The 26,458-nt window shown below is 45.0% G+C and overlaps 2 protein-coding genes across 2 annotated transcripts in view; both read right to left on the bottom strand.

Moving 5' to 3' along the window:
* DCDC2C (doublecortin domain containing 2C) overlaps nucleotides 1-20,656 on the bottom strand; it is a gene marked incomplete at both ends in the record, with an annotated part of 42,190 nt that extends 21,534 nt beyond the window's left edge. Inside the window, 3 exon segments of the mRNA XM_082672161.1 lie at nucleotides 2,103-2,154; nucleotides 11,304-11,780; nucleotides 20,652-20,656. Of these exon segments, the coding sequence (XP_082528287.1) occupies nucleotides 2,103-2,154; nucleotides 11,304-11,780; nucleotides 20,652-20,656 (534 nt within the window).
* Nucleotides 20,657-20,714: 58 nt separating this feature from the next.
* ALLC (allantoicase) lies at nucleotides 20,715-23,760 on the bottom strand (the record flags this gene model as incomplete). Its single annotated transcript, XM_082672160.1, is given in 4 exon segments — nucleotides 20,715-20,851; nucleotides 22,182-22,271; nucleotides 22,274-22,309; nucleotides 23,658-23,760. Coding segments are annotated over 4 exon segments (366 nt in total).
* Between the last annotated feature and the right edge of the window lie 2,698 nt (nucleotides 23,761-26,458).

Genomic DNA, 26,458 nt, shown 5'->3' with positions numbered 1-26,458 from the left:
GCTCGATCAGGGTCCATCCCAATGCCTAGTTACAATAATGAGAAAGAAGAAGGACGTAAGGTCTGTTGACAGGGAATGGGTTAAATAATTATGCTAGAGTCACGTGATGGAACATTTTGCAGCCACTAAAAATCATGTGGCAGAAGATCCTTTACTATGTTAAACTGTCATGATACATAGTTAATAAAAAGCAGAAAAGAAAATACTATGTAAATCACTTTGCTGTATACCTGAAACTCACAACATTGTTAAGCAGCTGCACTCCAATATAAAATAAAAAGTTTAAAAAAAAGAAAAAGAAAATAGTACGTATTGATGGATTCCATTTCTGTAAATATATACATATCAATGCATGCATTGTATATATGTGTGTATCTGTGAAGATGATAGATAGATAGATAGACAGATATTTGCGACTTGTGCAGAGAAAACAACTGGAAATGGACATGACAAAAGGCAGAGTGCGCTGATCTTTGGGAGGTAGGATTGTAAGTGATCTTCACTTTCCTCACTGAGCTTTTCTGCACAGCATTTTTGACATTTTTCTCAGCAAGAACGACTGTACAATCAGATTTTTTTTAATGAAAAGAGTGTAAATTTCAAAAGAACAATTACAAAACTCTTTGGGCAACTACAGTCTCATTAGTATGAGTGCACGGCAATCTAGTACCGGCCCTGGGAGGCTGAGGCTCCTGTGGGCATTTCAATGCTGGTACCCTCGTAACCTCTCCCATCACCGCATCCTCAACTAGAAAACAGGGAGTTTTGATAAAATAATCTAGAAGTTCCCTTCCTGTCCTAAAATGCTAAATGTTACCTTATAATCATGTCTAATGTTTTTAAATCATTGACATGTACAAAGGATAAACATAGACTCAAACTTGAACAGAGTCTCTCGAGGGGTACGCTTCAGAATTGTTGTTCAATCCCACTCCCGCCCCACCAGGACAGGGGGATGCAGGGACTTAGATGTTAAGGATAATCATATACCATTTCCTCTCTATTTATTAAGGTAGTAGCCCTGAAATTCAACGACTGCCAGAATTGCTTTCTTGTTGGAAACTCGCCCTCCTGCCCCTGGCAAGTTACAGTCTAAGGTGGGTAGGTAATAAATTTGATTTGGTTCATCACACAGCCTTAAAGTGCAGAGGCAAGGAAGCAGCTAAATGCTTCTGCAGGCTGGTGCCTGTGGGCGATGCAAGAGCTGCTAGACTGCCCTTTACTGGAGCACCGGGGAGTCCAAGGACACAAAGAGGCCCTGCTTCTTTAAGACATGGGGGACGAGAACCGACACTTACCTAGTGCTGGTACGTTATGTCTAGTTTATCATGTAATCCTCACAACCATCCTCTAAGACACATTCTCATCTCCTTTCCATAGAGGAGAGAACTTAATAGCAAAACTACCACTTAGAGATGTAGATACCCTAAAAACAGCTCACCTTCGAAGCACTCCACAAAAAGTCCATTTACAAAATAAAAAAGTAGAAATCATCTTGCATTCTAAATACCATCATCAGGCTATCTCGCTCAAACCTGATTTTTGTCGCTTATTTAAAAGGTGGCTCTCTTTTAACTTACATAGGAAATTTGGGTTGTTTTGTTGTTGTTGTTGTTGTTTTGCTAAGACTCAAGTGATGTGAACAGAGTGATGTAAGGTTCCATCTTGTAGTCTTTCAAATGTCTATCAAGGACAAAAATGTTGAGAACACAGAGCAAATCTTTAAATTTAACATTATAATTAGCTTCAACATCGTGTAACTTAAAATAACTTTTCTTGTCACCTGTCTTTCCAAATCCCCAAAACAAAAGAGGAGGAAAAAGTCTTAATAAATGCTAGCACTCTGCACCTCAAAGATGAATCTCTCCCTAACCGTGGTCTTCAAACGTTCTTACCGACTTCCATCATCTTAGTGACTTAAGTGCTCTGACAAACAGAACGAGTTTGCACGGCCACTTCTGGCTTCAAGAGCAGCACGCCTTTACAGGCATTCCCTACCAAATGCTGCTTTCATCAAACTTCAGTTATTCAATATTGACATTTTAATTTTTACCAAATCATCCAATATATCCCACCTTTAGTAGTTAGTAGTGAACACTTACTTTCTTCAACTTTCTCATCCTTGCAGGTCTGCTGGGAACTACATTAAAATAACTGCAAAAGAAAGAAAAACCTAACTAGAAGGTAAATATTTAGATAGAAAATTTGAGCCTCTTTAGAGATGACTCCACTCCACAGCAACTTAAAACTAAAACCTAGAGCACCATAAATGCTCACATCAATATACAATAGCAATGTCATCGCAGGAAAATGTTCATACTGGCTACCGTGGGCATCACCCAGGAAAACTGTCCTTCAGTGGCATTGCTTTTCCTCATACAACACTATTAATCAAAGAGGAACCTTGGAGACCAATCAAAGAGAACTTTACTGGATCACTAACGGCTCCAGGGCCCACCACTGGCCAAAGGCGGAGCAGAGTCCCAGACACCTCGCCCAGCTCCCTCTCACCTGCGCTGTCCCTTCCTGCCTCACAGAATGCCATCACTGTGCCCATTCTGCCAACACTGAATGCTGGGAAAGAGCCACTGGAATAAATGTGTATGAGCCCCGCCAGCAGAACTCGTGACCCCTGGGGACTTCTGGAGAGCCTTCCATGTGCCTCAGAAACAGAACAGATATTTCTAATGATAATAAATAGTATGCTAAGATTTATATGTGTTAGGGTTTCTTCCTGATTTAAAACAATTTTTTCATGTATTTGAGATTGTTCTTGACAATGGTTTTAGCAACAGTCAGAGAAGGATTGACTAAGAGTCGGTAGATGAAAGGAAAAAGACATTTTTAAGTACTTAATATACAGTCAAGAGTCACAAGCTCAGATGCCTACAGAGGCTGGGCAAGTAAATGATGATGCTCGCAAAGGGTGGTATTAGGGAATGGTGGGGACTGTGGCTAGTGGGAGTGCTCATAATTGCAGAGCACTGTTTTCCTGTGGAAATGCAGGCTACTAAAAACTAAGTCCTTGGGACTTCCCTGGTGGTCCAGTGGTAAAGAATCTGCCTTCCAATGCAGGGCACGTAAGTTCGATCCCTGGTCAGGGAACTAAGATCCTACATGCTGCGGGACAACTAAGCTCTCGCACCACAACTACTGAGCTCGCACACCACAATGGAAGATCCCGCATGCTGCAGCTAAGACCTGACACAGCCAAAAAATAATAATAATAAATAAATAAATAAAACTAAGTCCTTTTAAACAATAAAAATCCTCTATTTTTCATTATTTTTTTTAAACTACACTGGTTTTGTTTTGTTTTGTTTAATTTATTTATTTTTGGCTGCATTGGATCTCTGTTGCTAAGCACAGGCTTTCTTTAGTTGCTGCGAGTGGGGCCTACTCTTTGTTGTAGTGGGCAGGCTTCTCATCGCGGTGGCTTCTCTTGTTGCAGAGCATGGGCTCTAGGCGCACGGGCTTCAGAAGTTGTGGTGCACGGGCTTAGTTGCTCCGCAGCATGTGGGATCTTCCCAGACCAGGGATCGAACCCGTGTGCCCTGCATTGGCAGGCAGATTCTTAACCACTGTGCAACCAGGGAAGTCCCAAAAATCCTCTATTTTTTTTAAATGGAAACCAAAATTTCATATTACATGAACACCCCCATTATAAAATGTGGCAGCCAATTCAAACTTTCGAAAACTACGTGAACCAAAGCGCCTGCAAATCTCCAAATCACCCCCTCAGCTTACAGCTCCCCTCCACCCCTCTGTGCTCATCTTCAAATGGGTATTTTAGTCTTAAGCTCCCGAATTCCATATTTGATGACGCACATTAATCCCCCAAATGAGACAACTTACTCTCATTAAATGGAAACGAAAGGCATAAATAAATACAGAAATTAAGGCATAAAAAGATCACAAAAAACCCACAAAATGTTATTTGCTGTTTCAATGTTGCCTTCCAAAAAATACAGAAATAGAATGGAAAGAGGGAACGAGTAATTCCTCAGAGAGCCAGTGGCCCCAAGTCTTTAAGCCGGGTGTCTGCAGGAGGTTCCTGGCTGCACCTGGGTCTCCCTGGGGGTGTGGGGGGCAGGAACTGGAAGCAGAGACTAGATGTTAATGTGCAATGTTCCTCCTGCTGCTTCCCAAGATTAAAGGAAAGGAAGAAGCCAACCACCAGATCAAGGCAGGCATTTCAAAGCACTGTGCTCATTTCACTCTGACAACACCCTATTGGAGCAGATACTAACCAGGCCCTGGTTTATTGATGAGGAAGCTGAGTCTCAGCGAGGTGATTTGATTTGCTAAGTGCTACCCAGATGGGAAAAGCCAAGATTCTGTTCACCCCAGGTCTTCTGGCTCTGAGACCACATTCCTCTTCCTCGGGCGTGGCTGTCTGTCCACACACTTTGCCCCTTTCCCGGTTACACACTAGTCCTCGGGTACAAGTGGGTGGTAAGGAGAGTCAAAGTACAGGTTGGGGTGTCAAGGAGCTGCCATAGTTTGATTTAAATAGCATTTTCACTTTGAATCTCAACAGCAAACTCCTAAGGTAAATAGTAAAAATTCCTACTATAATTCAAATTCCTTGGGGTCTCTCGAAACACACAGACACACACACACACACACATACACACAATATATACAAATACACATGCATACACACGCATGCACACATACATACACACACACATACATACAAACACACACACACACACACACACACACACACACACACACACACACACACAATGCCCTGATATAAATTTTGTGGTGAATATGACTTTCTCTACAAAAGAAATCATTAATTCCAGGCTTTACGGGACACATTTTTAAAGTGATTATTAGCCTATAATATTTTGTTTTATAGAGAAAAAATGATGTTTCTCTTCTCAAATTAATTTATTCCAGAAAATGTAGGAAATGTTTAAATGATGATTAGATTGGGGAAGATGTTATGGTGTTTGTCTTCTCAATGTACCATTTTACAACCATGAGAAACCCTCCAGGACGGTTAATATATCATCAGGTTGCACTTCAAAGTTCATCTGCTGGTGGCACAATTAGAAGATTATTTGCTGGTGAAAATTAGTTTTAACCGTTCAACGGCTCAGTAAGCACAGAACATACATTCCAACAAGTGCTAGCTCACTGATACCAGTATAAATCAAGCCAAAATTAAAATCAGAGCTTTATTCATCAGCGTCTGGGTTCCGATTTCATACTTCATTGATCTAACAGGTAGTGGAGAAAACGAAATCCAAATGCCTCTCCACGTTGAACTCCATAAGCAAATCTCTCCCATCCGTTTGATAGCAATGAGGGTACATGGAAAATGCAAAATAACAGAGGGTCTCGACCACGTGGGAATCCCACCTCCCCTCCTGCTCAGTGAACTGGATCACATTCCTCTCCCTACAGAAAATAATAATCAACATTAAGAAATCTGGGAAGAGAAACACCTCAAAGTCTTTCTCAGTATCTCTGCCACATGTCCAAAACTTTTTAAATAAACACTGAAAATCTCCCTACCAAATTAGAAGTCTCACAGGATCTATTAGAAAGTGCCTCAACCCACAGAAAGAGGAAAGAATTTCCTGATCTTGGTTCAGGCCTGACAGTCGGTGCTTCACAAGCTTCCTTCCTCACCTGCTCGCAGACATCACACATGTCAATTTTACGAGGAAACGTTTTGGGGGTAAAATTAAACTTTTCATCACACTTAAGTTGAAAAGAATTTTAAAGTCAATTTCTGTTGAAACCTTTTGTGGTCATAAAACAACAGTGAAGACCGGATTCTGGTAGGAAATCGGAATCCAGCATACACAATGTCTGAGTCTATTCAGGCTGCCCTAACAAAAGTACCACAGACTGGGGTAGGGGGAGCTTAAACAGCACACATTCGTTTCTCACGGTTCTGGAGGCTGGAAGTCTGAGATCAAGGCACTGATATAGTCAGTGTCTGCTGAGGACCCCCTTCCTGGTTCATAGACAGTATGTTCTCGCTGTGTCCTCACCTGGAGGAAGGGGTAAGCCCATGTGCCACAGCCACTGAGCCTGCGCTCTAGAGCCCATAAGCCACAACGACTGAGCCCACACAACACAACTACTGAGGCTGCACTCTAGAGCCCACGAGCCACAACTACTGAGCCCAGTGCCACAACTACTGAGCCTGCGCTCTAGAGCCCATGCTCCGCAACAAGAAAAGCCACCGAAACGAGAAGCCTGTGAGCCACACCTACTGAGCCTGTAAGCCACACCTACTGAGCCCGGCACCACAACTACTGAAGCCCATGTGCCTAGAGCCCGTGCTCCGCAACAAGACAAATCCCTGCAATGAGAAGCCCGCGCACTACAACAAAGAGTAGCCCCCGCTCGCCACAACTAGAGAGAGCCCACACGCAGCAACGAAGACCCAACGCAGCCAAAAATAAATTTTAAATTAATTTTTTTTTAAAAAAAGAAATTTTTTATGAACCTGGATTCTTGCAACTTTCCATACTTAGAAAAGCACTAAAATCATTAACTGAGATATCTGTTCCTCGCTACTAGCAGCAACCTTCTCCTGTGACGGGTGCCTGAGTGCACATACTCCTTCACCAAAATCACGGGAACACTGTCTTCTCTCACCCTCTCCAGAGCAGTTCCCTGGGGCTGTCTGAGAGGCTGTCTCCCAGCGACAGTCCTCAGTGCGACACTGAATAAACTTAACTCACAGCTCTTACACTGTGCATTTTTTTCAAGTCGACACCACCACATGAGGGATTCAGTTTCAACATACGAATTTCAGGGGGACACAGTCACTGTGTAGCATGCAGCAACTAACCCTGAAAACATAATAACAAAATCAAACATCCACAAAGGACTACATTCTTGTCAGTGAATTCTCATACATACCAGGATTAGCACAGTAATAAATGTAAATCTAAAATGTTATGCCATTAATCCAAACTCTCTACCTCTTAGCAACTGTGATGTCTGTGACTTATGATTTTTCTTCAAAAACAATAAGATGTCAAGTTTGCATCCTTGCAGATGCCATTAAGAATCTGAATCACAAGCCAGCTAACTCACAAAATGACACTATCTGGGTGGTCCAAAAAAACTCAAGCTACTGATTTAATTTGGAGTATCTTGAGAGGAATCATTCCTGGCATTTGGGAGAAGAAAACAGAAATCCTCTCTGGAGAATCTCACCTTTATCTCAGCCCTTAAAGAATTTCCTCAAAAAAAAAAAAAAAAAAAAACCCATAGAAAGGGAGTCATTTGCAGTCAAAAAAACAAGTAAACTAACAAGGACAGAAAGGATCATGAGAGAAAACCAGGTGAAATAAGAGAAAACAGAGATGAGTTTCAAATACTGGGATTACAGGCACAGACCACAGAAAGACAATATTTCAACGGAAGACAAGCTTGAAAATACATGCAATACAGAGACTCGAGAGAATAACATGGAGGATTTGAAAAGAACCAGATAGAATGTGTGGAAATGAAAAACTGAATGATTTAAATGTAAAATTCAATAAATTGGTGTGAAGCCTAGTATACACTGCAGAAAAAAATTAATCAAATCTAAAGTACCCAGATTATAGCACAAAGATAAGAGAGAGAGAGAAATACATGCGGCAGAAGTACCCAGATTATAGCACAAAGATAAGAGAGAGAGAGAAATACATGCGGCAGAAGTACCCAGATTATAGCACAAAGATAAGAGAGAGAAATACATGAGGCAGAAGTACCCAGATTATAGCACAAAGATAAGAGAGAGAGAGAGAGAGAGATGTGAAAAAGAGGGGGACTCTTGGAGGTTAGAGCTAATGAAATATGCTAACCCACATCAACCCAGACACAGAAAGCAAAGAGAGAGAACATAAGACAGAGGCATCACCTGAAGAGACAATGGCTGAGTCACCACACCAAAGACTCAAGATAATTCAATAAATCTGCACTGAGACGTATCGTTTAAAGCACAGCACCCAGAATCAAACAGCACACATTTTAAGAAGCTAAAAGAGATAAAACATTACTTTCAGAGAAGTGAACGATGATAGCTGATATCTCATCAGCAACCACCAAGTTAGAAGACAGTGAAAAATACCCCTCATGGTCTAAAGGACACTGCCATCCACAGAGTCATAACAAAAACATACGTGAAGGAAAAGGGCAAAAGACCTCTGCTCTGGGAACCATGGACGAAGTAACCCCAGTCAACCTTTCCACTAAAACACAAAACCAGACACACTGAAAAACATGTCTTTGAAACATAAGACACCTATCAAGATGGTGAGGAATTCCCACACTCCAGGAAAGAAAGGCAGTCCGAAGCCATGAGGCCGACATCCGGGGCCACTTTGGTCCAGGGAACAGAGAGCTGAGAGGGTGAACCATGGTTCCGACAGCCTTTGTGGCCACAGGAAAAGCACTGGTTCAGGACCCACCAACGGGGGCCCTTGTGAACCACCCTCCTAGTGAACTGGGACCTCACTGGCCGCACCTGAGGCGTGAGCAGCATCCTGGCTTCCAGACACCTGGTCAGTCCGAACCATCCCACACGCCGAAGCTGTATCAGGTGATCGTGAACTGGGATGAACAGGCAGCTGGCCAAGCAAAGCTGCCACTTTGGCAAAAGCTAATATCACCTCAGGCCTCAAATGATTTCCACAAATAAGTTTTTTGTTTTTAACTTTTTTTGGGGGGGTGGGGGGGTACGCGGGCCTCTCACTGTTGCGGCCTCTCCCGTTGCAGAGCACAGGCTCCGGACGCGCAGGCTCAGCAGCCATGGCTCACGGGCCCAGCCGCTCCGCGGCATGTGGGATCTTCCCGGACCGGGGCACGAACCCGCGTCCCCTGCATCGGCAGGCGGACTCTCAACCACTGTGCCACCCGGGAGGCCCTGCAAATAAGTTTTAAGAGTAAAAATGTCCAGCACACAGAGGTAACTAGGCAGAGGAGAAGCGAAGACAGCGCAACAGAGAACCAGCTGTAACAACAGACACTGTGGCTTCAGCCTGGATCACTCATGCTAGGGAGAGCCAGCTGCTAGATCTCCCATGCACAGGCTCACGGCAGGAATGAAGCTTCCTGCCATGGCCACGTGAGTGAGCCTGCAAGCACCTACCCGGGTCAGGCCTTCAGATATGACTGCAGCCAGCATCTTGACTGCAAACTCACAAGAGTCTCTGAGCCAGAACCGCTCTGGACTTCCTGGTCACAGGAACTATGAGATAATAAATGCTCTTTTACGCCAATAAGCTTGCACTGATAGGATATGCACCAACTGATAACTCACATGCTCTCCCAGAGAAAGTCTTACCCACGTGTGCACCAGGAGACAAGTAAAAGGATGTTTACAGCAACGTTGCTTACTTTAGCATAAAATTTAAAGTGACCCAAATTATCCATCAACTGATTGGATAAATAAACTGGTATATCAGTCAATGAAATAATACATAACAGTAAAAAAGAATGACTACAGCTACATGCTTTTAACACGGATGAGTCTCCAAAGCATATTATTGTGTGAAAAAGCAAGTAACAAAATATATGCAATATAATTGCATTTACATAAAGTACATAAAACATTGAAAAAAATCTACCCTTCAGGGATAGATTAATATGAAAAGATGATTATTCCAAAAGCCAAAGTAGTGGTTACCTGTGGGCAAAGGATGGGAGTGGAGGTAGGAGGTTTTTAAAACACTGGTAACGCTCTTTTGCGTAATCTGGGCTGTAGTTTACACAGAGGCTGGCTTTATTACTATTCTTTAAACTGTACATAAAACTGTATACACTCTTCCGTATATACGATACATCTCACAATGAAAGAAACAAGAGTTAACAACAATGTAAGGAATGGTAATAACATCTTTAGGGGCAGACACAAGAAATGAGTGAAGCCAGGGCAGCCCAGGAATTCAGAGGATTAAGAAACAAAACAATTTTCTCCCTTCCGTTTGGCAAAGGAAGCCTCTTCTGAGGTCCTTCACCTAGACAGAATTAACCCTGTGCTTCTGTCCTAGCCGTTACCACTGTCTCTTTTGTGGTGACTTCTGTTTGTCTCTTATCTTCCCAAAACATACACTGTAAGGCCCTCTGCAGCAGCCCCGAGGCTGCCCTACAGGGAGACGCGCACAATAGCTTTTGTTAAGGACCTGCAAGACACCTTTGGTTTGCAATGACATTTGTATAATGACAGTTACCAAGAAAGCTTAGAGAAGTTACAAGGATTATAAGTGCACAAAAGACTGAGGTACTCTTGGGAAGAAAAGTAAGAGAGTGTACTATAACCCCATTTGCAGTAAGATCTCAAAGAGAATGCAATACCAGTCCCAGGCTAAACAAAAAAGAATTAAATCGACGCTTTGAGTGGGTACCCACAAGTACAACGGACAGCCTGAATGTGGCCAGTCTCCATTATGGCTTTCTGAGTGGCCCTGACGTTGATACACAGGCCTGTTCCACCAGGACAGCCGCCATCTGTCCGCGGCTGCTGTCTTAATGGCAGCAGACGCTGGGGCGGGTGTCCTTGCTCCCAGGCCAGCATTCAGAGGCTGTACTGTAGGCCGGCATTGCGTCAGGTGCCAGGATTTCAGAAATCACGGGGGCCTGTCCTCTGTAGGGTCTTAACCAGCAGGATAGAGAGCAGCGAGCTGGGCCGACAGCACAGCTCGGTAAGTGCTCTCAGGGAAGGAGGCGTGCCCAGGTCCCGGGGACACCAGCCTGGACAAGCTGTAACCCAGCTCGGCGTTCTGCCTGCCAGCGTGCTCCCTCCGGTGGCCACTCCCTTTCTTCCTGCAGACCTTCGCGAAGAGGTCACCTTTTCAAAGAGGCGACCCTGGGCACCCTATTTTCACTGCCACACCCGCCGCCCCCTCTCCCCACCCTCTTTCTAATTCTCTCCAATACTGATGGGTCGGGAGATAGTAGCTGGTCTGCCCTCCCCACAGGGCGAGCAGGGGCGATTTCCGGGGGCATGCAGGGTGCACTGCGGCCCGAGAAGGCCTCGCAGACAAAGTCCATACAGGACGGCGGCGCTGGGCGGGGGCAGAAGTGGGACGCGTTCCCCAGCCTCGCGAGGACAGGACGGGCCACCAGGCCGGGGCAGACCCGGGTCGCGGTCTCCGGCCCCGCGGGGACAGGACGGGCCACCAGGCCGCGGCAGGCCCGGGTCGCGGTCCCTGGCCCCGCGGGGACAGGACGGGCCACCAGGCCGCGGCAGACCCGGTCGCGGTCCACAGCCCCGCGGGGCGAGGCGATGGAGCCGGGGGGCGGGCGCAGAGGCCGGGGGGCGCGGCGGCACTTACTCCAGCTTCCTGAAGCGCTCGCGCCCGGCCGCCACGTACTTGCCGCCGGCCTGCAGCGCGTCCAGCTCGCTCACCGGGCGCCCGCGCGTCGGCGTGAAGAGGCGCCGCGCACCGCAGGGCACCTCCACCTGCTCCGTCAGCTGCTCCAGCAGCGCCTCGAAGGTGGCCACGGGGCGCCGCGACAGCGCGAACTTGCGGCCCACGTAGAACCGGTCCCCGTTGCGGTACACCACGATGGTTCTGGCGGGCGCGGGTTCCGCCAGCACGTGCGTCGCGCGCGAGCTCACGGCCCGCACCGCCCATGCGCTCCGCCGCCGGACAGCCGGGCTGCCTGGGCCACGGCCGCCACCGCCCGCGCTGACGCCACCGGCGATTGCGACCGCAGCGCGCTGCCGCCCGGGAGAGGACACGCGAGGGGGAAGCAGAGCCGGGGCGGGTGACGGGGCATCAGAGTCCGGACAGGTGAGGACGGCAGAGCTGGAGAAAGGGACGGGGCGCGGCTCCCGCGAAGGCGGCGGGAGGGCAGGGGGCGAGGCACTGGGCACCCACCGCGACCCCTCCCACTACTCCTCCGCCCTCCGACGCGCAAGACGTGGGGAGATGGCGGGTAGCAGCACCGTCTTGACAATTAAAACTGCGTCAGGGAGGAATTGTCAGGAACCGTGCAGAGCGTGGGAGAAACTGGAATACGAGGCGCAGCTGGCACGTGGTATCGCAAAGGTGCAGCGTTCGGGACGCACCTTCATTTGGGGGAAGAACAAGTCAAGGGCCTGTATGTCCTTGGGAGAGGCGTGCCCTATTCTTTTCTTTTGGCTGCATTGGGCCTTCGTTGCTGCGTGCCGTCGTGTCATTGTGGTGGCTTCTCTCGTTGCGGAGCATGGGCTCTAAGCGTGTGGGCTCAGTGGTTGTGGCTCGTGGGCTCTAGAGCGCAGGCTCGGTAGCTGTGGTGCACGGGCTTAGTTACTGCACAGCATGTGGGATCTTCCCAGATCAGGGATCGAACCCTTGTCCCCTGCACTGGCAGGCAGATTCTTAACCACTGTGCCACCAGGGAAGCCCTTGTTTGCTTTTTGTATGGCGCGTAGTAGGTGCTTGCATTGTTTTGTTGTTGTTGAACTAATAACTCCAGGAAGGCCAAAAAGCAATTGGGAAATTCACCACAGATGAACGTTTGGTGTCAGAAATCAGCATTGCTACATCCTACACCGACTCACACGAGAGCCTCACATTTTTATCTTTACAACACATTGCTTTGCAATGCAATTGAGAATACTAAAGCTAATATTCTCAAAATCAAATAGCTGCTGAGAACCACAGCAGCCTGAGATTCGGTCTGCAGAGCAGAAAATAGCTACGAAGATCCATTCACATTATCTGATTCTAATAAAATGAATGCTTTTTATTTGTTTGATTATTTCCTAGAAGGTGGAAGCCAAGCTTTTTTATACAGAAGCTCAAAATCATTCATCAGAGTATTCTGCTGAAGCCAGCCCTATATATCTGTACATGAACGATTTGGTGAAATTGAGTGATCTGAAAAACTTTCAGTGGAACCGTGGGAGCCTTGATATTTACAGTAAATGAAACCAGACTGTGTTGGCGTAAAACCCAGGAAAATACACTAGCAGGACTAATTCACAACACTCTTCTGGTTCATTGAACATTACGATCTGCTTTAATGGTGTAGAATGTTAATGTCTGTTAACATAAAGCTGGTTTTACATTTTAAAAAAATGAGGTTCTTCTTTACAGAATTAATATCCAGCCTCCCTTTTATCAAAAGTGTCCTGGAATATTAGATATGCCTCTTGGTACCTTTGAGGGAGACTCAATAAAGCCACTCCATGCCCACCCCAGGTGTCCCACTGGGTTCTCCTACTGCTTCCGCTCCCTTTTAAACTTGGATCCGGGTGGAATCCTCATGGAGCAGTTAAAGGTGCAGCGGGGGAGGTGGGGAGGAGAACTCCGCATACAGACATGCCCACCCCTCACCTTCTATCCGTGGAGGCTGCCAGTCAAGAACGAGACTTAACGTGTGCAGGAAACTCCAAGGACCAACACCACAAAGCAGGGCTCCCACCAATACCTTTTCAGACGCTCCCTCAACGCCTAAGCTCTGTACACACTGGGTTGAACATAGGAAGTTGCTATTTCAGTTATCAAAAGTTGCCAAATAGAAATTTCTCAGGGCTCTACTAAGTGCTTTTGCTGTGACACTTATCACTATTTTTGCAGGATTTTTCTTGTGCATCTCCCACCTGGGTGGCTCACTTTGTAAGGGCGAGGACCCTGTCGGTTCAGTCTTAACAACAAATGGCTACTGAGCATCTACTCTGTCCCCCCAGCCTGTGCTAGGAAGTGGGCGTGAGCAAAGGACAGCCCAGACACATGACCCCTGTCTTCAGGAAGCTTGTGTTCTGTTGCCTCAGCCCTACTCATCATCTGGGAAGTGATTATACGGCCGACGCTTAGCCCCTAGCTCAACACAGCGATACCATAAGTGTTTGTTGAATTAGCGAACATGAAAAGTCCTAAATCTCTCCTGTTGGCTTTGCTCTTTGAGTTGCTTCCATTGATTTTAGAACAGATGGTTTCCATGAGCAATCAATATCACTAAACGTGTTCAAGTCTCTACATGTTGGTGTCTTACTTTAAAGCATGATAACCAGAAACGTGTTGCATCTAAAGTGAGGGTCAAGAGATCCACTTCTAGCATGATGGCACATGGACCTCTGCTGACCCATTCCCCAGGGAAGTTTGTGAAAATTAGGAAAAAAGCAACCACTTAGGGCTTCCCTGGTGGCGCAGTGGTTGAGAGTCCGCCTGCAGGGGATGCGGGTTCGTGCCCCTGTCCGGGAGGATCCCACATGCCGCGGAGCGGCTGGGCCCGTGAGCCACGGCTGCTGAGCCTGCACGTCCGGAGCCTGTGCTCCGCAACGGGAGAGGCCACAACAGTGAGAGGCCCACATACCACAAAACAAAAAAAAAAGAAAAAAAAACTCTGACCTCAAAAACTATCACTTCAAAGAAACCCAAATTTAATTGGATTGGTATGTGGAGCAATTTATGCCCAGGGCGTTGTTGAAAAAATAGAGCAATCGGACGGCAATTAGTGGAGCTAACTGTGCATGTGGTTAAGGAAAGAGATAGTCAAAGAGAGCTCTACCCAAGCTGTCGTCTCAGGGCCACTGTGGGCATCCCCAGGGTTGTGCCCCCCAAGGGGCAGCACCAGAAGCTCACACTGTGAGGGTGAAATTGACCTCACTGAAGTAACACGGCCAGCAGCTAAACATGGAAAAGCAAAGAGCACCTGTAAAGGTGATTATATAATTATTATGAGACAGTATAAATACACAGCTCCTGTCCCTTCTTCTGTTAAGTGATTTAAAAAACAGTAGTATAAAATAATATGTATATACTGTATGTTGGGCTTTTGATAAATAAAAATGTGATCTATGTGTAATATATTTACCAGCAACTGCACAAAGGAGGTTGTTGGGAGCACAGCTGTATTGGGCTAAAGAAAATGACTACATAGGGTAACTTAAATCCACAGGAACAAGTGAAGACAACCAGAAATGATAAATAGGAAGGTGAATATAACAAACCTTAAGTAAATGTAAATAAACTTGCTGTCCTTTCTTCTCTCAGCTTCTTCAGAAGACATAAAATTATGTAAATAATTGTAATAGTGTATTGTTGGGTTTGTAACATTTATAGGTGTGCTTTGTAAAACAACAATGCCACCAAGGGGGGAATGGAAATAGAGCTATATAAGAGTAACGTTTCTGAAAGAAAGTAAAAATAAAATAGTGGGAAAAATTACTAAATAAATTAAAATGCTGTTTATAAAATTTCAATTAAATCAAAAGAGTGGTAAAGGAGGAAAAGAGGAATAAAAAAAGACATGAGACACAGAAAGCAAAATGTTAAATGGTAGCTGTAACTCCAACTATATAATAACAAACAATAACAAAATATGTATTAAACAATCAAAAGGCAAAAATAGTCCCACTGCATGGAAAAACAAAACTTAACTATATACTGCCTACAGGAGACACACTATATATTCAAAGATACAAATACACTGAAAGTAATAGGATGGAAAAATTAGATCATGCAAACAGCAACCACAAACAAACTGGAGTGGTTTTACTGATAACAGACATAATAGACTTTAAAACAACAACAAAAAAAAAATGTTACTAGAAATAAAGAGGAACATTTTATAATGGTAAAAGGGTCAATCCTTCAGGAAACTATAATGATTATAAACATATATGCACCTAATAACATATACCCAAATCATAAAGGAAACAAACTGACAGAAATGAAAGGAGAAATAGACAACTCAACAATAATAGTTGGAGACTTCAGTACTCCACTTTCAATAACAGATAGAAAAACTGGAAAAAAGATCAACAAGGAAACAGAACCACACTATAAACCAACTATACCTAATTGACTTATAAAACACTTCACCCAACAACAGCATAATACACATTCTTCTCAAGTACACATGGAACATCCTCCAAAATAGGCCCTATATGTGGTTATAAACAAATGGGTTGAAATAATACAAAGTGTGTTCTCCAATCACAATGAAATGAAAGTAGAAATCAGTGAGAATGAAATTTGGAAAACTCACAAATATGTGAAAAGTAAACAACACACTCTAAACCATTGGGTCAAAGAAGAAATCAAAAAGTAAAATAGAAAATACTTTTAGATGAATGAAAATGAAGATACAACATGCCAGAACTTATGGTGTCCAATAAGCAGTGATTGAAGGGAAATTTGTAGCTATAAACACCCATATTAAAAAATTAGAACCTTCACCTTGGGACACTGGGAAAAAAAGCAAACTAAACCTAGAGCAAGCGGAAGGAAGGAAATAATAAAGATTAGAGTAGAAATTAATGAAATAGAGAGTATCAATGAAACTGAAATCCAGTTCTTTGAAAACATTAACAAACGTTTAGGTAGATTGACTAAGAAAAAAGAGAGAAAATACTCAAATTATTAAAATCAGAAATGTAAGAGAGGACATTACTACTGACCTACAGAAGTAAGAAGAATTATAAAAGAGGAATTATATACCAATAAATCAGATAACTTAGATGAAATGCACAAATTCTCACAAGACACAAACTACCGAAAATGACTCAAGAACAGACAATCTGAATAGACCAATGTCAAGTAAATAGACTGAATTAGTAAAAAAATATATATATATCAATTCTTCACAAAATCTTCCCAAAATATAAAACAGGAGGGAACACTTCCCAACTCATTTCATGAGGCCAGTATTACCCTGATACTGAAACCAGACAAAGATATCACAAGAAAAGAAAACTACAGGCAAATAGCTCTTATGAACAGGGACATGGAAATCCTCAACAAAACACTAGCAAACCAAATCCAGCAACACATTACAAACAAGTAGCCACCATGACCAAGTGGGATTTACCGCAGGAACGCAAGTTTAACATCTGAAGATCAATTAATGTAATACACTGTACTAACAGAACAAAAGACATTTTATTAAGCCACATGATAATCTCATAGACAAAGAAAAAGTATTTAACAAAATCCAACACCCTTTCATGATAAACACACTCAACAAAGAAGGAGTAGAAGGGAACTTTCATAATCTAATAAAGGGCATCTGTGAAACCCACAGCTAACAACATATCTAATTGTGAAGGACTGAATGATTTCCCTCCAAGACCAGGAAAAAGGCAAGGATTCTGCTCTTGCCACTTCTTTTCAACTTTGCACTGGAGATTTTAAGAAACAGAGAGAGAGAGGAGGGGGAAGAAAGGAAGGAAGGAAAGAAGGAAGGAAGCTGGCATTCATATTGGAAAGGGAGAAGTAAAACGATCTCTATTAACAGATAATATGACCTTGTCTGTAGAAATCCTAAGGATTCCACTAAAAATCCATTAGTACTAATAAACAAGTTCAGCAGAGTCATAGGACACAAGATTAATATTCAAAAATCAATTGTATTTCTATACACTTATGATGAACAATCCAAAAATGAAATTAAGAAAACAATTCCATTTACAATAGTATTCAGAAAGAATAAAAGATGTAGGAGTTAATTTAACAAAGAAGTGCAAAATGTATACTTTGAAAACTACAGAATGTTGTTGAAAGTAATTAAGGAAGTGTAAACAAATGGGAAAACATCGCATGTTCGTGGATTGGAAGAGTTCGTTTTGTTTTGTTTTGTTTTGTTTTTTTGCGGTACGCGGGCCTTTCACTGTTGTGGCCTCTCCCACTGCGGAGCACAGGCTCCGGATGCGCAGGCTCAGCGGCCGTGGCTCACGGGCCCAGCCGGTCCGCGGCATGTGGGATCTTCCCAGAATGGGGAACGAACCCGTGTCCCCTGCATCGGCAGGCGGACTCTCAACCACTGCGCCACCAGGGAAGCCCAAGAGTTAGTATTTTTAAGCTGGCAATACTCCCCAAATTGATCTACAGATCCAATGCAAAAATCTCTATGAGAATCCCAGCTGACTTCTTTGGAAATTCACAAGCTGATTCTGAAATACAGAATTGCGTATGGAATTGTACGTGATTCCAAATAACCAAAACAATCTTCCAAAAGAACAAATTTGGAAGACGAACTTTCTGATTTCCAAACATACTACAAAGCAACATTAGTCGAAACAGTGTGGGACTGGCGTAAAGATAAACACATAATATTGAGAGACCAGAAATAAACCCATGTATGTATGGGTCAACTAATTTTTCACAAGTGTGCCCAAATCATTCAACTGGGAAAGAAGAGTCTTTTCCAAAAAAAATGGTTCTTGGACAACTGATATCCACATGCAAAAGAATGAAGTTGAAACCTTACCTTACACCATATACAAGAATTAATTCAAAATTGATCAAAAACCTAAATCTAAGAGTTAAAATGATAAATCTCTTAGAAAAAAATCTAGGGGTAATTCTTCATGACCTCGGATTTGACAATGATTTTCTAAGTATGACTCCAAAAGCATGAGCAACAGAAACACATAGTGGAACTTCATCAAAATTGAGGACTGCTGTGCTTCAAGAGACAGTGAAACTGTCTGTGCTTTCTAGAGAAAGTGAAAAGACACCCACAGAAAGGGAAAAAGTACCTGCAAGTATATATCTGATAAAGGGTTTGTACCTAGAATATATGAAAAACTCTTCAACTCAGTAATAAAAGACTAATAATAAAATAATAACATTGGATTTTTACCCAGTTTAAGAATGGGCAAAAGATCTGAAGAAGCATTTTTCCAAAGAAATATGCAAATGGCCAGGTAAGCAACTGAAAAGATGTTCATCATAATTAGTCATGAGGGAAATACAAATCCAAACCACAGTGAGGGGCTTCCCTGGTGGCGCAGTGGTTGAGAGTCCGCCTGCCGATGCAGGGGACACGGGTTCGTGCCCCAGTCCGGGAAGGTCCCACATGCCGTGGAGCGGCTGAGCCTGTGAGCCATGGCCGCTGAGCCTGCGCGTCCGGAGCCTGTGCTCCACGACGGGAGAGGCCGCAACAATGAGAGGCCCGCGTACCTCAAAAAAAAAACAAAACAAAACAAAAACACAGTGAGATACCACTTCACATCCTCTAGGATGGCTGTAATCAAAAATTCAGAAAATGACAAGTGTTGGGAGGATGTGGGGACGTTGGAACCCTCACACGATGCTAGTGGGAATGTAAAGTGGTGCGGCCATTTTGGAAAACAGTCTGATAATTCCTCAAACAATTAAAAACATAGAGTTATTATATGATCCAGCAATTCCAACCCTAGGTGTATACCCAAATGCAAACCATATGTCCACACAAAAACTTGTACAGGAATGTTACCAGCATTATTCATAGGTATTCAACAGGTGGAAACAACCCAAATGTCTATCAGCTGATGAATGAATGAGCACTCTATCCATACAACGGAACATTATTCGGCCACAAAAAGGAATAAAGTACTGACACGTGCTACAACATGGATGAGCCTGGGAAACATTATGCGAAGTAAAAGAAGACAGTCACAAAAGACCATGTATATGAAACGTCCAGAGCAGTCAAATGTATCGAGACAGAAAGTTGCTTATTGGCTGCTTAGGGCTGGGGGAGAGGAAGGTTGATAGCCGAGAGTATCAGATTTGTTTCTGAGGTGATAAAAACTGTTCCAAAGTGCACTGCAGTGGTGGTTGCACATATATATCATTTACATAGACTTTAAATTGTACACTTAAATGGGTGAATCGCATGTTATGTGAATTACAATAAAGCTGATGGTTGTTTGTACATAGCACTTCAACTAATGGACCTGTGAAACAGACATTGTTAGGAGATATCTAGCCCAACACAACTTAGTTCCATCACATCCTAGTTTAATTGATAGTTTTTCCTAACTCCCTATGGATGGGGACGCTAAGACAAGAATTTCCTAGCGCACTAAAAGGGCAAATTATAACCCTGAAATGCTAGAGCAAGAAGGAAAGGGTGACTTCATTTTGTATTTTTAAAACCTGCCAACATTAACTAAAGAAGCCACAGCGCTGGAGAGGGGTCCACATCATATTTACCAGGGAAAGGTTGAGTCGTATGTGACCTCACCTCTGCCGCGAGTTGACAGGAAACAACTGTAGCTGGAAGCAGGATTTCCCGGTTTAAGCTCTGTCATGGGAACCAAACAATTCCAGTCATTGGACTTCAGCTAGCAGTAAATATAAAAATGTTAGTGATGGCTCTAGGCAACAATAAATTCTCTCATTCTAATGCCCGTATGGGGCTTACAGGGCAGGACATTTTGTAATAAAAATTAATGATGGATGCCTAATGGAACACTTTAATAAAAATACTGATAAGGATCAAGTGTCAGTTTTAATAAACAGAATAAAGGCCTGCTTTTTTTTTTCACCCTGGTCAAAATAGCCACTGGGTGGTGGTGAAAGGGGATGGACAGGGAGGTCTGGGAAAGAGCCTCCAAAGGCCTTCACCTTGAGGGCTCACAGAAAGGAGCAGCCGGAATGTGCTGTGAATGTTCACATAAAACCCGGGCTCTTCCCGTGGACCATGGCTTAAATGGGTCAGCCTGAACCTCTCAACAGTTTCCCTAGATCAGTGCTCCTCAACTGGAAGGGCCCATTTGTTGTTACCATTATGTATTTCCCAGCCAGCGCTGGATCGACGCTTTTGTAAAACGCAATATAAATTAATTACTAGACAAACTTGGAAAAACAAGAATGTACTGAAACACAAGCCAAATGGTTTATTGTATTAAATTATCAGGCATCACGTTACTTTGTCCAATTGCTATCAAAAGTATTTAAGGCGTCAATTTCTGTATTTACCTCATCGGGCATCATTTTGCAGCGGGGTCCCTGTGAGCAGACCGCCCTGTGGGAAGCAGAGCCCTAGACCTCACATAGGCCGTGGTACAGGGGTTGCACAAACCTCTCCAGATACATCTTCAGGGTCACACAGGGCAAGTACACATGCACGAGCTGTGCCAGGTTGAGTGCATGGCCGGGCGAGGAGGGCTGCTCCCTTGCTGTCGTAACAGCCCGTGACAAGACCCCGTTCCTTGGGGAGACATACCTTAGCAATGGCTTCAGACTCCTCAGGGCTGGCTGTGGCTCATGTCCTGACTTCTCGTTGTGGGATTTCTGGTTGTTTATCTGAAGTTAGAGTGACCGTTAGGGTTACGGTTTGTGTTCAAAATCAGAGGATATATATACCCTCTTAGCAGATTGTGTGGTCATTTTCATTTTGCCAAATAACACTAGAGACATTGTTTCTTAAGTCAATGTATCAGATGATCAAAGTAACAGACACACATGTTAAAGTTCCTCAGTATTTAAATTACCGATGGTAACTTCAAAAAGAGGTGCAGAACATATGGTGGTACGTCTGTTCATTAAATAATAAATATCATTTCCAAGTTCAAACTTCAACAAATTTATCACATGAGTAGAGTTTTCAGAAAGCTTGATTAGTAAAGTTTTGGAATATTGTAAGTCAATTCCAGAGACACTACTTCCCCCAAAGGCATCCTTAGAATTGATACATGGGCGATTCAGAAATAGAAGCACTCGTGGACAGTTGAAGGGCTTGCTGAAGGCATCTTAGTCATTGTCTGCTAGTCGTTCCTGCTTGTAAAGGAGCATCCCTCCTATCATCATGTGACTTTTCGGGTTCCCCAGCTGTATTCCAGGAGGTGAGCCCATTCATGTCCAAGGAGCCTCATACAGTGCTGTGCACAGAGTGCTTCCAAAATACGTTTGCTAACTGACATGATTTCTCTTTCCCAAGTACATGTATAGACATGCACTTAATGGTACATGTTGCCAAAAAATTAACTCTGGGACCAACCTTGGAGGATGCCAATTAAAGAGCCTTATGAGTCACATGGCCCATTATTCCAGGGTGTGGAAAGGAACCCTTTCTGGAAAGCCCACGGCTGCCGTGTCATTACGCAGACCAGGGCAGCCAAAAGGGGGCAGGTACGCTGGTCCCACAGGTGGCTCAGACCTGGCTTCACATCGTCCAGGTGGTCCGGGCAGCCCACTCCTGCCACCTGCCCCAGCACCTGCTCACCAAAGCTCACAGTGACGTGCAGGGGCACCGTGGGGTGGGGAGGGGTGGCTTGCGAGCGTGGGAATAATGAAATCTAAATCAGGTTGAAGAACACTGTTAAGCTAAAAATCAAAACTCACAGAGCACGTGAGTGGGAATCTCACTGTAAAGCTCCCGTGGCAACAAAGGGGCCGCTAGACAAGTTGCTGAGCCTGTCTGAGTGGGAAGTGTGCGGTCGGGGGCAGACGGGCCTCACCACCCCACAGTGCTCCTTCCCGGGGTAGGGCCACTGGTTCCCGAGGCACCTTCTTCACAGTTTGCCACTTGAATCGACGCTCGAGGAGCATAATCTCCTCGTGTGAAGTGAGAGGTGTCCACATAGAAGCCCCGGATGACCCCTGTACTCCCAGCTGGACGATACACCAGTCGTGACCTGGAGACAACAGCAACACCCGCCTCAGACTGAATTCGGCAGGCGAAGCACATGAGTGAACAAAACGACAATGAAAATAAAACACCAGAAACGCACTCCTCCCATCACAGAAAAACGTGTGTGGGTTCCTTCTTGACCGTGACTTCAAGATCTCTCCTGACGTGGCCGTACATGACCGCCGTTCCCGCGTGAGTCCTCAACTCTGATCAGACCAGAACGTGAACAGGCCTTGGATTCTGAGAGCAATTCTGATTCCAAACTCATCATTTCCTGAGTTGTGTGTGTCTTTGGCAAATTGACCTCTCTGAGTCTCAGGTCTTCAACTGTGAATCAAGGATGAGATTGGCTTCCAAAAGGTTCAGCTGTGGGAATTCCCGGGCGGTCCAGTGGCTAAGACTCCGCGCTTTCACTGCTGAGGGCCCGGGTGCGGTCCCTGTTCCGGGAACTAATATCCCACAAGCTGCATGGCCAAAACAAACTAACAAAAAGTTTAGCTGTGACTCTGGCGTAGGGAACACGCAGCCCAGCTCGCCGGCGCTCGGTATCGAGCTGGGTCTCCTAGAAACATCGTGCTCTTTGCCATCTCAAGCTTCAGGGGTTTCCTACAGCCCCAGCCAGGCGCCTTCCTTGGCATCAGCTAAGTCTAAGAACTCTTGATCAGTGTGTCTCTGTGTTGTTCTTGGTTTCTGGCCGTCAGATACAGACCCACCTTAAAACGTCCAGACGTATTAGAACCTCATAAGGTCTGGAGGACCACAGAAATACAGAAAATTAGAAATATCCAATATCTGTGTAATGCTTGAGATGATAGCGAAAAGAACCCCATTAGCCCAATGCTGGATTGGTTTCCTCTTACAGGCATTTCTTTCACTGTATTTTGATTGATGAGCAGCGATGAGCGACAGTAGCATCTTCGGGTTACATAAAAGACAGGATGGATCTTGGCTCAGTTCCCAGTTTATGTCACCAGTGATGTGACCTGGGCTAAGTGAATGAGGCTGTTTCCATGGCAACCAGGTGGGACAAGAACACCTGCTTCAGAGAGGGATTCTGAAGCCGAATGCAGCGCATGTACCAAATGATGTTTGCGCAGCTCGGATCCTTCATCACAGCCCTCATCATCCTTTCCTTTTCCTAACGAAGCGTTTACACCCTCCTATTTGCACAGATGACCAGGGCGCGCACGACCTCTCCTGAATTCTTAGAGCCTGATGGTCAGAAGGGACATCAGAGGCGACAGAGCATTCCAAGGGCCCCAGGTTGAAATCGACCCCAAACGTACACTGCTTTCCAACAGCCCCTGGTTTTAAACCTCGCAAGCGTGAATGAACAGTCATCATCGTCTTACCTGGGATCCTTTTCCCTCTGGTCTGCCACCCAGACATCCACTTCCTAAACTCCGTGTGCTCGTGGAAAGCAAAGACGTGTGACAGAGGATCGCTAACCTCCATGCGAGAGCCCAGGCTAAAGGGGCAGATGGGCAGTGCAGACGGGCTCTAGGCGAGACCTTAGCAGGTACGGCGGTGTCTGCCCCACCTTCACGCCCAGGGAACCTGCTCCAAATCACGGGGTGCCTCCTTATCTCTGTATTGCCTTCAGAGAAAGAAGTCCTACTTCTCTGTGGGCCTTTATTCACAGAATTAGCCACTGACAGCAAAAGGTAAGACCACATAGGATTCATTCCACGAGCCCCGTCACTGGTGCCACTCCCGACTGCAACCTAGGTGCCTCCCAAAAGGCTGTCGAGCAAAGCGAGAAAGGGCAGTCGGATTCCCAAAGCAACCCCGAAAAGACCACGTAACCAGGAATTCAGCCGACGTCAGAGGAAAAGTAGGCTCGATGCTGGGGTCCAGCTGAGCACCCAGCACCCCGCGCTCTGAGCTGCTCCGTGGCCACGTGTGAAAGCGAACACTCTGACATCACGGAAGCCGGCGGCGGGCCCAGGGGAGGCTCAGCTCGGCCCCTCGTGGAGCCTTAGACAAACGGCTGCATCCCACCGCTTAACCGGAGGACAGCAATGGTGAGCACGTTCCCCGAAGACTGTTTCCAAGTTGAAGTAACACTTGGGAAGCCCCTTGCACATATTGTGTGTTTAAAAGTACATAATATATTAGAAGAATATGCCAGTCTTATCACAGTGTTAATTCTACAAAGGGAAGGAGCCAATCGGCATTGAATTGGTGGTGAAAGGGACTTTAGCTTTACCTGTAATATCCTTTTTCTTTTCAAATAAGAGAATGTGTGTGTGTGTGTATATATATATATATACATACATACACATCTTAAGTGGTCTGTGTGAACATATGTAAGTGTGTATATATAGAGAGAATATATATATATATATATATATATATATATATATACACACACACTAGAGTGGAGTGTAGGAAATAAGGCCCATTCTCTCTCTCGCCAACTTCCCCAAGCCCGGCTCCCCACAGACACCCCGCCTTACGGTTGGCGTGAACCCTTTCCAGCATGTCTCCTGCACACATGGCCTGCCTGGACCTCTGTCCCAGCGCGTGGGCAGCCTGCTCAGGTTCTGATGGCCACATCATTCCATATCTGAAAGACCCCAGGGTTCTTTAACTAGCTCCCCACTAGGGGACATTGAGGTTGGCTTTTTCCCCTTCAAGCAACACTGGAATGAATATTTTCTACATACCTTTGTGTACTTGTGCAACTAAGGTAAGTCTGTGGAATAGCAAAGTCAAGGTGTGGATGCATCTCAGTTTTTTCAAAGATAGACATATGGTAAATCGTAAGAGCTCTGACAATGACGGCTGTGTGACCCAGAGCAAGCTAATCAACATCTCTGTTCCTCATTTTACGATCATTTTCTCCGACGGGTAAGTTAGCATATGCAAGGTGTCCTCAGAGGGTCAGACTTCAGCGTGCTCTGGACCTGGCCGGGTCCTGCCCAGAAGGAGCAGCTGTGCCACCAGAGTGGCCAGATGGCCAGAAATCACATCACCAGGCCAGAGTCCACACCCCACCCGACGGCAGTCACACCCGCTGCCGGGCCTCTGCGTCCATCATCCCTCGCGAGAGAACTCTCGCTGCTCTCACTGGTGGGACAGGGTGGCAGTTTTCCAGCAGAGTTCCGGTTCTTCCCCATATTTATCAGTATTTTCTCTTTTTAATAAACATGTCCTACATTTTTATAATTAGGCAGGTAAAACATTTTCAAAAAAATTCAAGATCTGCCCCACTTTTCTTCCCATCACGGATTATGAACACCACGTGGGGCAGAGAGAAATACAGGAGGATCTCAGTGATTTCCCCCGTAGAGCAAAGTGGTCCCAAATTCCTGTGTCAGGTCCCCGTCTGTCTCTGCCGTGTCTTAGCATGAGTGGAGGCTGATTTCTACACTTTTCTGCTGTTCTATTTGCTAATTCACTGATTGGCGTCATGTGACTCCCAGCCCAAGTACACGGGGAGATTTTAATTAGCAGGGCTTCGTGGATTACCCCACCCCAGCACTCCGCAGAGGCCAATTTACAGTACCCTTATAAGGTTTTCTGCAGGAGCAAAAAAGTCATCTGTTGCAAATAAAATCTAACCGAAGAAAGAAAGAAGTAAGGATAAAATAACCATAAATTACAAACCATTTTATTTCATTCCCTAGTGAAACATTAGGAGCTGCAGTAAAAAGGAAACGTGAAACTGCCTGGGGGGAGACAGACAATGTGCAGTTAAGTCACAATGTGCTTTTCACGTTTCGATTCATTGCCTGCTTCCCCCTTAATCTTTCCTTCCCACGCTTCTTTCTTAATCCCCTTTACCATCTGGATGCAAAAGTGCTAACTTCTTACACTTGGAAAGAAAAGAAACCAACTTATTTTCCAGAACAAAGGACATTGGGCTTTGTGAATCTTTCACAGAGCAAGGGCAAAACAAAAAGGGGGGGCACAAGGTCACCCCTGTGTCTTAGCCCTGCAGGTAGTCTGGCCTGGTGATTTGTTAACCAAAGCAGAACTTCTTTTTTCTTTTGGCCACGCTGCTAGGCTAGCAGGATCTTAGTTCCCGGACCAGGAATTGAACCCAGGCCATGGCAGTGAAAGCACCAAGTCCTAAACACTGGACCGCCAGGAAACTCCCAAAGCAGACCATTTCTGAGAGTAAGGTGTAAAGTGGCTGCTGGCCACC

The sequence above is a fragment of the Grampus griseus genome, assembly GCF_964374135.1.
Source record: "Grampus griseus genome assembly, chromosome: 15".
Lineage (NCBI taxonomy): Eukaryota > Metazoa > Chordata > Mammalia > Artiodactyla > Delphinidae > Grampus > Grampus griseus.
Note: the sequence above shows the minus strand (reverse complement) of the source record. Positions and strands in the feature narration are given on the sequence as shown.